The sequence below is a fragment of the Nannospalax galili genome, unplaced genomic scaffold (assembly GCF_000622305.1).
Source record: "Nannospalax galili isolate Female #2095 unplaced genomic scaffold, S.galili_v1.0 scaffold408, whole genome shotgun sequence".
In the NCBI taxonomy this organism is placed as follows: Eukaryota; Metazoa; Chordata; class Mammalia; order Rodentia; family Spalacidae; genus Nannospalax; species Nannospalax galili.
The window spans coordinates 1,128,709-1,140,307 of NW_008358662.1; the positions used below are offsets into that span (position 1 = coordinate 1,128,709).

The window sequence follows — 11,599 nt, forward strand, 5'->3', positions numbered from 1 at the left end:
TTTGTACTTCAGGAACAAAAATAATTTAAAAAGATATTTAATAAATGGTGTATGTCATGCATCATTCACATGTAGGAGCTCATACACTATCATGTCAGAGATTACTATGCTATATAAAATATCATTAACTGGTTGCTACTTTTAAAAGTGGCCCAAATTTCCTTTTTGGCATGTAGTTGTGATATGTATTTCTCAAACAGTTCATGTCTGTTATGTACACTTTAACAAATTTTATAGAGAGCATATAAGAGAGGTGTTATTTTATCACCAATTGATATATTTTGCAGATTCTGGAATGGCAACTCATTAATTCAAGACCATACTGCATGCACATAACTTATCCAGAACCAAGATTTGCACTCAAGTCTGTTGGGCTCCAAGGATGACAGTTTTGAATTTGTATAAGTTGTAAAATACAAAGTCACTGTTACACTATTTTGATAGCCCTGGAAAGTGCAACATTCTATCAAAAATGTTTTTTGAAATTTATTATTAAATTTTTTTCTGGAAAGGTTTACTTATCAGATATTGAAAGCTAAAATTTCACTTTTATCATCCTATTTTCCTTAACTTGCAAAGACTCAGAATGATGAGGTTTATGCACAAAATCAGACTTCTACCCACTTTTTCCCCAAGTAAGACTTTGGTATGAAGGTCACCTCACCCAGACAGCAAATATAGCTTACCCATAGTTGCTAATAAGGGGAACTTAAAGAATGAGTGCTTTCCACAACTGCCTGCAGAAGCCCTGACCTGACGAATGAGGATATAACTAACTCACAGGCCAGCATAGGAGAAGGTGCACCATTTCATCTCGCATGAAGATCTCACAAGTTCCAGATTTTATTTGTTTTTGTTTTTTGAGAAAGGATCGCCCTATGGCTCCAGCCAGCCTGGAACTCCTGATGTAGATCAGGCTGACCTCAGTCTTACAGAGGTCCCCTGCCTCTGCCTCTGAAGTGCTGGGATTAAAGGTGTGAGCCACCACATCCAGCCTAAATTCCTGATTTTTGAGGAAAAGACTGGAACTATTTTTCTGTATATTTCCCTTGTAGAATTTGATATTATTGACTAAAGAAAGTAAGACTGAGGCATGGGAGGAAACATTTTCCCCAATAAGACAATAAATAAGTAAATAAAATATATAACTAATCTTTTTTTTTTAACCTAATAGGTTTGCAAAACTCACTCTGGTATTCTTGGAAAGGGTTTGGCCCTTTCTCATTCACCAACTATATTAGAGGCACTTGAAGGAAACTTACCACTTCAGATACAAAGCAATGAACAGTCCTTTCTGGATGATTTCATTGCCTGTGTCCCAGGATCAAGTGGTGGAAGGCTTGCAAGGTACTTAAAATATTAGAATTACTTTCGTTTAAAGCTTCATTTCCAAGGAGCAATGAAAGGGGAAAGCAGCCATTATGATGTCAAAATGCTGCTTACAATAATGTAGTTTATATGTTTGAACCCAGTGAACTATAAGGTGATATTATTTTGAAATATGTGATAGTAATTTATTGAATTTTGCTATTTGCTGTTTTAGGATGAAAAGAAAAAAATATGCTAGTTTGTTTTGTTTTCTATTAAAAATGAAAATCTAAACTCTGATTTTAATTTTTTTTATTTTAGGGATTCCATTTTGATGGGAAGGGTTGTTTGTGTTTGGTTTTTTGAGACAGGATATCACTGTGTAACCTTCAGTGACCTGGAACTTGCTATGTAGACTAGGGAAACACTTGTGACTATCTCTGAATCTGAAATGAAGACACTGTTTTTAGCATTTTGTTCAATACAAATTTTGTATTTAATCTTAGTTTCATGTTCTTATTAAAGGTTCCATGAATATTTGCATTTTTGTTTGTTTCCACCATTTAGATGGCTTCAGCCAGATTCTTATGCTGATCCTCAGAAGACATCATTGATCCTGAATAAGGATGATATTCGTTGTGGTTGGCCTACTACCATAACTGTTCAAACCAAAGACCAGTACGGAGATGTGGTACATGTTCCTAACATGAAGGTAATTTTGTGTATATTAAGAAACTTATCAGGGGCTGGAGAGATGGCTCAGTGGTTAAGAACACTGACTGTTCTTGCAGAAGACCCGGGTTTGATTCCCAGCACCCACATGGCAGCTACCAACTGTCTGTAACTCTAGTTTCAGGGTATCCGACAGCCTCTTCTGTCCTCCACGGCATTGCACGACACGGGTGCACTTACCTACATGCAGGCACTACACTCATACACATAAAATAATAAATAAAAATAAAATTTAATTTAATTTCAAAAAGAAATTGATCAGAGTTTGAGAATGGCAAGTGTTCAGAATTCATTTACTCTTCTCTTTTTATATATAATGGAGGACACTGAAAATTACTTAAATAATTTATTTATATTAATTAGTTCCAGTGTCTATATAAAAATTGCAAGGTATTTAGAAAAAAAGGCCGTTAGTATTAGGGATTGAATAAATACAAGAATGGAATAATGCATTTCTACTTATTGTGTATATTTATTAAAAGACTCATCTACATTCTGTACTTAATTTACTGAATTCACATTTTAAAAATAATATTGAGGGACTGTAGAGATGGTTCAGAGGATGAAGAGCACTGACAACCCCGGGTTGGGTTCCCAGCACCCATCTGGAGGTTAACAACCATCTGTTACTCCAGTTCTAGGGGATCCACGCCCTTTTCTGACCCCCCTGGGCATTGCATGACACAGGTGCATTTAACATACATGCAAGCAATATACTCATACACCTAAAATAAAAATAAAATTTTTAAAAAGAATAAAAAATAAAAATAATATTGATAATTAGTAAATATTAATATAAAATTATGTATTTTTACATAAGGCATTAGAACCATACTTGTATAATATTATAATGAATATAATTGCATCCTTAGTGATATAATCTATTGATATAAATGTCATTTAAACTTCTAGCTATGTTCTTGAAAAGTTGATACTGAATACTTGTATATGTGGTCTCCAATCCTCTAGCCTTCCAAAGTTGGATTACACAGTGGTTTGATTGTTTTGAAGATTAGAGTGGACTAAAATACATAATCCTTTTGTACTCAGAGTAGATTATTTTTCTTCAGCATCACTTTAATAAAAGTATTTCAGCTGTTTTATACTTTCTTTGATATATAATGTGAAGCAGTACAAATGTAATTTTTTACCTGATTCAGTGAAAAAATGATATGACACATTTTTCACACCAGTTAAGACCAAAAAGTAAAACTATCAAAAAGCATTTGACCCTAATACTAAATAAAAATTCGCCTTTAGCAGTGCCTTTAAATTTTTTGGTGGCCCAAACTCTGAATAACAATTTGCATCATGACCAAGAAAAGCAAACAAATGATGGAATAGAATATAGTTCATATGTTACATAATATACATACACTTACTATGATATCCTCTGATATTATCTCATCTTTGTTGTTGTCTTATTGTTTAAGACACTCTAAGTTACACAAACTGGCTGGCAAGAAACTCATGGTCCTGCTGCACCTGGCCTCCTGCATTCTGGGATTATAGGCATATACCACCATCCCTGGCTCTTCTGTCTTTCTTTTTAAGGCAGATTATGTTCCAACAAAATGATTTAGTGCCAGTACTCTGAAATTACTCCATAGAACATAAAGGATAAGGAATTAAAAGAAAAAAAATCGACAAGTATAGTGGCTCATGCTGTAATCTCAGCAGTTAGGAGAGTGAGGCAGGAGGATTGCCAAAATGGAACCAGCCAAACTGAGACCCTGCCCCAAGCAAATGAATGAATGAATGAAACAGTGAATGAATCAATGAATGAATGAAAGAAATAATTATAAGAAGAAATAATTGAGTGGAAATCAATCACTGTTTATCCTGATAGTGATAAAAATCAGCAAATAAATGACTACCTAATAATGGAAAATTTAAAGGTTTTTTTTCCCTTTGATAATTTACATATCTAATCTTTTTATTTGTAACAGATGGAATGTGATATATTGGTAATAATATATAAATTTTAACATAATTATACAATTATTTTATTATATCTGTATGAGTGTTATGCCTGCATGTATGTCAGTGCACCTGTGTCGTACAGTGCCTGCAGCGGACAGAGAGTACGTTAGATCCGCTGGAACTGGAGTTACTAAGGGTTGTTAGCCCCCATGTAGGTCCTGGGATTCGAACCTGGGTCTTTTGAAAGAGCAATGAATGCTTTTAAATGTTGGGCCATCTCCAGCCCCAACATAATTATACAATTTATATACCTACATGTAATGTATTTGGCTGAACTTTTCAGAGTCCGTAAAAAGGCACACGCCTTTAATACCAGCACTCGGGAGGCAGAGGCAGGTGGATCTCTTGAGTTCGAGGCCAGCCTGGTCTCCATAGTGAATCCAGGCCAGCTGGGGCTACAGGGAGACCCTGTCTCAAAAAGACCAAAAAAAAAAAATCTAGATACTGGTATTTAAAATCATTTTAAATACTTTAGCATGCCTCCCGTAAGAACGAAGATCTTTCTCCATAACTACACCCCATTATCACATTGGGGAAGCAGGTTCCACACAATACTGTTGTTAATATCCAGCTCATACCAACTTTCCTTATTGTCTCAATGTTATCATCTTTAGCTTTTTGAGATAGTGTCTTACTCTACAGCCCAAGCTAACCTTTAATTCACTGTATAGATCAGTTTGGCCTGCAACTTGTGGCAGTCCTTAACCTTCCAAATGCTGGTTTTAGAGGCTTGAGCCACCACATTCAACTGAGAAGTGTCTCTGGAGCCTCATATGATCCCACAGCTGGGAACTAGATGAATGCTGGGTGATTATGAACTGTGTATTTCATGAATAATCCCCAGTTGTGTGACACACTTAAGGCACATTGCAAGATTTCTTCATTTAAGATGGTTGGGACATTTATGAAACAGCACACAAATTGTCACACACCATGTACTCTCTCCTCCAGCACCACATCCCCCTCCCACCAGCCACCATTTAGTTTAGTTCTAACTCAAATCCCTTCCTTCTGCATGCCTCCCCTTTTTCCTGCTCAGCAGGTTTTCTTCTCTTACCCTCCCTTTGCACATCTAATCATATCTAATGACAGAATTTTGATCACAATCAATAAGCATTAATGTAGCTTTTTAAGTTCTTTATTTAATACCATTTTCCAAATTAGCATAACATTTAATTTCTTAATACACTGTTGTGTTTATTTCATTAGATGTATTTTCTTTTTTGTTTTTTCCTTTGTTTCTTCTATTGTCTCTTTTGATAAGTGTTTTTTTCTTGCATTTTGAAGTCTGACTTTGTGTTTTTTCTCCCCATCTTTGGGTTCTTTTCTTAACTATATGATTTTCTTTTTTATTCTTTCCTCTCTTCTCATTGTCACTGCCCCTTTCTCCTTTTTTAATCTTTCTGTGTAATTCCTTCTACTCTGTTCTTGTTTTTTTTTTAAGCATCTAATTCAGCACATTACAGTACCTGTAATTTAGAAACTGTGTCTAAAAAACACTTCTAACTACTGCTTAGAAGTGCTTGCCCAGTAAGCAGAGTTCCTCCATGACCTATGCTCTGGCTCCTGCCTCCAGATTCCTGCCCTGAGTTCCTACTTTGGGCTCCCCGATAAACTGTGACCTGGGAGATGTAAGCCTAATAAACCCTTTCCTCCCCAAGTTGGTATTGGTCAGAGTATTTAGTCACAGCAATAGAGAAACAAGCTAGGACAGAAATTGGTACCAGAAGTGGGGTACTTTTGTGATGGACCTGACCCAGTTGTTTTTAGGAGGATTGTGGAAGTGTTTGGAACTTTGGGCTGGAAAAGCCATTGAGTTTGTTGCTGTGGAGCTTGGTTCATGCACATCATAAATATGGAGACATTAACAGACACAGAGATGATGACCCTTTTTGGTACCACCCTTCAAGTGGGTCCCAGCCTTCTCCTTGATAATGAAGACACTACTAGATTCCACAACATACTCAGCATAGCATCACCCCATTTGATGTTGGTGGTATCTTGCTCCTGGAAGATGGAGACGGCCTTCCCATTGATGATAAGTGTCCTTTTCTCAGCCTTGATCATGCCGTGGAACTTACTGTGGGTGGAATCATACTGAAACATGTATGTAGTTGAAGTCAATGAATAGGTCATTGATGACAACAATATCCACCACTTTGCCAGAGTTGAAGGCAGCCCTGGTGACAAGACACCTAATACTGCCAAATCCATTCACTCCAACCTTCATCATCATGTCTCAGGGACAAGGCTGGCACTATATAAGATGTAGCTAACTCTGGAACAAGGAGGAGAGAACTGATTCTTCTAGAATTTCATATACTGTATTTCGATCATATTCCAACCCCCGACCCCATCTCCTTTCAAATCCACCCCCACCTTCCTACCCTACACCACTTCATGTCCTCAGTATTTTTTAGAGCCTATAGAGCCTAATTTATATTCCACAAATACTCTTGGGGTGTGAACCTATCCCCTGAAGCATGGTTGCCCTCCCAGCATCACACTGTTTAAAGAAAGCTTATTCTCCCTGTCCCAGCAACTCTCTAATGCCAATAAATCCTCAGCTAGGGCCAAGGCTTCTTGCCCACGTACCCCATCCATGCTGGGATTTTGTCTGACTTGGGCTTCCACAGATCATGTGCGTACTTTCATAACCTATGTTAGTTCATATGTGCTACTGCCCTGTTGTATCTAGAAAACACTGTTTTTTTCTATGCACCTACCACTTCTGGCTCTTACAATCTTTCTACCCTCTCTTCCTTGATAATCTGAACCTTCAGAGAGAGAGGAGCTGTGATATAGATGTCACATTTAGGCCTGAGCACCCCAAAGTCTCCTCTACTCTTAGTGTTCCCAGGTCATTATATCCATCTGAGTAATGATCTCTTTTAACTCTGATCGAAGATTGTGGTTCTTCAAACATATTTGACATCTGCACTTTATATAAACAAGAAAAGTTTCAAACTATTGATCCCATAGAACATCATCATAATAAAAACAATCAGGACAGAGGTTGTAGCTCAATGGAAAATCACTTACTTGCTACTGCAAGGCCGTTGGTTCATTCCTCTTAACTGCAAAAACCAAACAAGCAAAAAACTCACATTAGAGACATTCTGAATTTGCAAGGTGTCCCTCAGTTGTTTAATACTACCATATTCATTTATGCTGCCTCTTCCTTTCCTGCAGAGATCAGTATTGCGGCTGGTAAAATATCTCAGGTCAACAATTGCTTGCCTTGTAAACAAGAGGACCTGAATTCAAACTCGAGATCAGATGCTTAAAAAACAAAACAAAACAAAAAAAAAAACAGTTGCACTTGTATTCACAGCACTGGAAGGATTTCTGCAATTCACTGGCTAGCCAGACTAGCATATTTCAAGAACTCCATGCGAATGAAAGAGCCTATCTTTACCAAAAAAAAAAAAAAAAAAAAGGCATGGTGGCGCACACCTTTAGTCCCAGTACTTGGGAGGTAGAGGCAGGCAGATCTCTATGAGCTCAAGGACAGCTGGGGCTACAGGGGAACCATCTGTCTCAAAAAGACTGAGAAAGAGAGGGTGAGGGGGGCAAGAAAGAAAAATCCATATTGAATTGCCTAGTCTTGTCAATTTCAAATGTCGTACTCATAGAGAATAGCAGTGACTGAGGGAAGCTCAATAACATCTGATAAAGAGCTAATGTGTTCAAATTGTATGTATTATAAATCTTTGGCTACTAGGGGTTAAGTATTTTATCAGCACACAAACAAGCAAAACAATAAAATTTTTCTCTTGTAATTCTTGCAAACTACTTTCTCTTTGCCTCATACATTTAAGCACACACACAGCCACTGAACTATACTCACAGCCTCCCAAAAGTATTTTTGAAAAAGTTTTATTAGCAAGTTTATTTTTTTCAGTATTTTAACATGCCTTTGTTAAATCTCTTTTCCTATGTGTAGAATAAGTAGAAGAAATTCCTATTTTATTGTAGAAATAGAGTTGAAAACTTTAGATTGTTTAAATCAGTGGCTTAAATTAATAACTGTGCTATCTAATATTTTTCTTCACTGAAGTAAATAACCATCTTTAGATCTTAAGGTATAATATATTTAACTTTGTCACTTCTGAAGGCTATTAGTGAAATACATTTACTTTTGTAGAATCGTACAGCAGGAATTCAGATAATGTGTTTTCATAGAAGACAAGATTATAATGTTAGTTCCTGAAAGAATTCAGTATAGATTCATTTTGTTTTCCTTTCCTGGATTTACAAATAGTAGATTTCATTTTTGTGTTTTGAAATCTGTGATTATTTATTTCAAAATAATGAAGCCTCTGCTTTCCACTGTTCATTGTATAAGACAGAAGTTTGTATCATAAGGCTTTGAATGGAATGTGCAAGATGAGCCAATGCTAACAAAATTTGTATCACTGACTTTCTTAATTGTAAATTGCTTCTTTCAATGTGTCAAGGATAATTATATAATAGTATTTGGTTTTTGTAATATCATGGGTAGGTGGAAGTGAAAGCCGTACCTGTTTCTCAGAAAAAAACATCTTTACAACAAGACCAAGGTAAGAAAGCTCAAAGGATTCCTGGCAGTCCTGCAGTAGCAGCAGCATCTTCTAATACCGACATGACTTTTGGCGGGCTGGCGTCACCAAAGCTGGATGTTTCATATGAACCAATGATAGTGAAGGAAGCACGATATATTGCCATAACAATGATGAAGGTAATTTCTTTTTACCTATCAGAAAATTTTTTCCTTTGCCATTGATTTCTTAAACAAATATTTTAGTTATTCACGTTGACATAAAAATTACAAGTCTAAAGAGCTGCTTGTAGGTGTTAAACTTATAGCATATATATTTTTAATGATATTCCTTCCACTAGAGAGGATTTTTGTAGTTTCTGACAGATGTTGAGGGGATCCCCCATAGAACAGGTTAATCCAGTCAGGTTGACCTGGCTTAAAACTGGTTTTCATTCTCTGTGAAATTCTTGCCTGTTTTCAGTTTACTACTGCTACTAGAACATAGGTCTTCAGGGATTTAGGATTCACTTAGGCCCCTTCAGTTTTTAGGCTCTCCCAAATGCCAGGGAATCTCTAATATTTTCTACATCTCCAGTCTTTTTTGTTTCTGTCTTTAAGCAGATACTTAAAAATATTTTGTCCAGTTTTTATAAAAATTATATTGAAAGAGGCTGGAGAGATGGCTCAGCATTTAAGAGCACTGACTGCTCTTACAGAGCACCTGCACCCACATGGCAGCTAACAACCATACATAACTCTAGTTCCAGGGTAATCCAATGCCTCCTTCTGACCTCGGTGGGCATTGCACCACACAGGTGCATTTACATACATGCAGGCAATACACTCATAAACATAAAATAAAATAATCATAAATGAATATATTATCTTCACAGGAAGTTAGTAAAAATTGTCAGTATGCTGAAGTTAGGAATTTTGGTACTTTCAAAAAGAAATGAGCCATTCATGGTTTCTAGTGGATGAAGAGCATTATTTCACTAGTAGTTTATATAGATTATACAAAAATAATATAGCCTACTTAAGGGGATAGCTGAATAAGAAGCATGGCTGGTTTAAATCTCTCCAGAAGACTGTTGACTTACTCTGAAGAAATAGGCTGATCACTTGGACTAGTGAGTTGTCAATCAGAATAGACTTAAGAGATATTTAAGATGTTGAATCAACACAATTTCATAGCTGATGGAGGGTGGGATGAAGAAAAAGGAAGTAGGAAATAAAAGATGAAGTTTTCCATTGGAGTTTGAGTAATATGTTTTGATAAGTAGGAGAAGGGGCATGTTTCCGTTAAGATGGATGATAGATTGTTTTGTATATGATAAATTTTAGGTTTCTCTGAAATATCAAATATCCATAAAATATATTCAAGGAAAGTTGCATGTACAGACCTAAAATGGTCACAATCTGACCTCAAGAAAAGGCTTTATGTCACTCAGGAAATCATTTGTTTTCTATGAAGGAAGTTCCAGGACAGATTGCTGAGAAACTCTAAGATCACTGATTCTCAGACATGTGGCTACCTCTGGAAACATCTGGAGCACTTATTTTTAAAAAACAGGATAAAAATTGGGTTAGTTTAAGGGAGGGGGCAGGGAACAGTATACAAGGAACCTAGGAGATAAAGGGAAAGAAGGAGCTCAAGAGAGGTAGGACCATAGGAGAAGGGTATTAGTAAGGGAGAAACGGGGGAAATGGGGGCACCTTAAGTGGGAAAACCATGATGGAGGGGTGAGACAATGTGAGAGATAAACAATGCCTAGCTAGTTTTGAAAATGAGAGAGAACCATATTACTCCTACAACCTGCTGACAAATTATACATAGCAGATCAAGAAATATATGACTAGGTAAGGTTTATCTGAGAACAACTGGTCTTTGCCCAGGATTTATCTACATGACACACAAGAATTAAAAATACCAGATTGGTGGAACTAAGCTTCTTGGTGTTTAACAGACATACTTTGAGGCCTATAATAATTTGGTCAGAGGGACATAAAGGACAGTTTTTGCTCCTTGCCCTCCTAGGTCGACTAGTTCCAGGGGACTATGAGCATCTCTCAAAATGTCCTATAATGGTGGTGAGTCACCTGTCCTCTTGATCAAGGAGGCCGAGGAGACCCCACCAGATGGACTTGAACCAGTGTCCAGTCTATAAAGAGGAGGGTCAACACAGAGGAATCATTTCCTCCATGCTTCCAAGCGAAGCCAACCATGGTCGAGCAGGACCTTTGATTTACCTTCACATAGGCTGAATTGGTAAAAGAAAGGAGCCAGGGGCTCCTCCCAAGCCCATGTGACCCCTGAGGAACAGATCCTCAAACAACCTTAAAAGTAAAAATAAATTGGTTTACCGGACCAACTGTATGGCCTTAAACACCCAAAAGGAAAGTATAACCAAAGATTAAAGAGGCCAATATAATTTCATAAGAGTCCATATGTATAGCTAAAGGCTACATAACAAGCAACAATGCCAGACAGGCGATACCTTCTTTTGAGTTGTTGACCAGGGTGGCCAAAGGGATTCCCAGATAGTAACCCAGCATAGAACTGGGAAAATGAACAGCAGACCCCAATCTTATCCAAGAGAAATATTGACAACTGATTACCGCTAGATGAGGAACAGCTGACTTTCCTAAAACAAAGACCTCTACAGGTGTGCGCCATCACGCCCGGCATGGTTATTAAATTTAAATTAATTAAAAAATAATTCTTCAAAGCATAAAAATTTGCTCCTTAATAATTAGTAGATGTGAAAAACATTACCATTGAAATCTACCTGATGACTTTTATATCCATGCTCAGATGCCAAGGAGCTCAGAAAGTAACTGACTGTGACTAGTAATAATCAGATATATAGACATTAGAAATGCATGTGCATCTTAGTGAATAGTAATAATCAGATATACAAAGATTAGAAATGCATGTGCATCTTAGTGTCAATTGTATTAAAAATGAATTTTTCTGTATGAAACCGTACTTTAATAATGAAATGGAGATCTTTTTAAGTTTAAAACCTCATTCAATTTTATGTCTTATAGGGT

At 36.8% G+C, this 11,599-nt stretch overlaps 1 protein-coding gene across 1 annotated transcript in view; it reads left to right on the top strand.

Moving 5' to 3' along the window:
• Mycbp2 (MYC binding protein 2) overlaps positions 1–11,599 on the top strand; it is a 343,026-nt gene that overhangs the window by 219,475 nt on the left and 111,952 nt on the right. Inside the window, 3 exon segments of the mRNA XM_029558112.1 lie at positions 1,173–1,347; positions 1,876–2,020; positions 8,528–8,743. Of these exon segments, the coding sequence (XP_029413972.1) occupies positions 1,173–1,347; positions 1,876–2,020; positions 8,528–8,743 (536 nt within the window).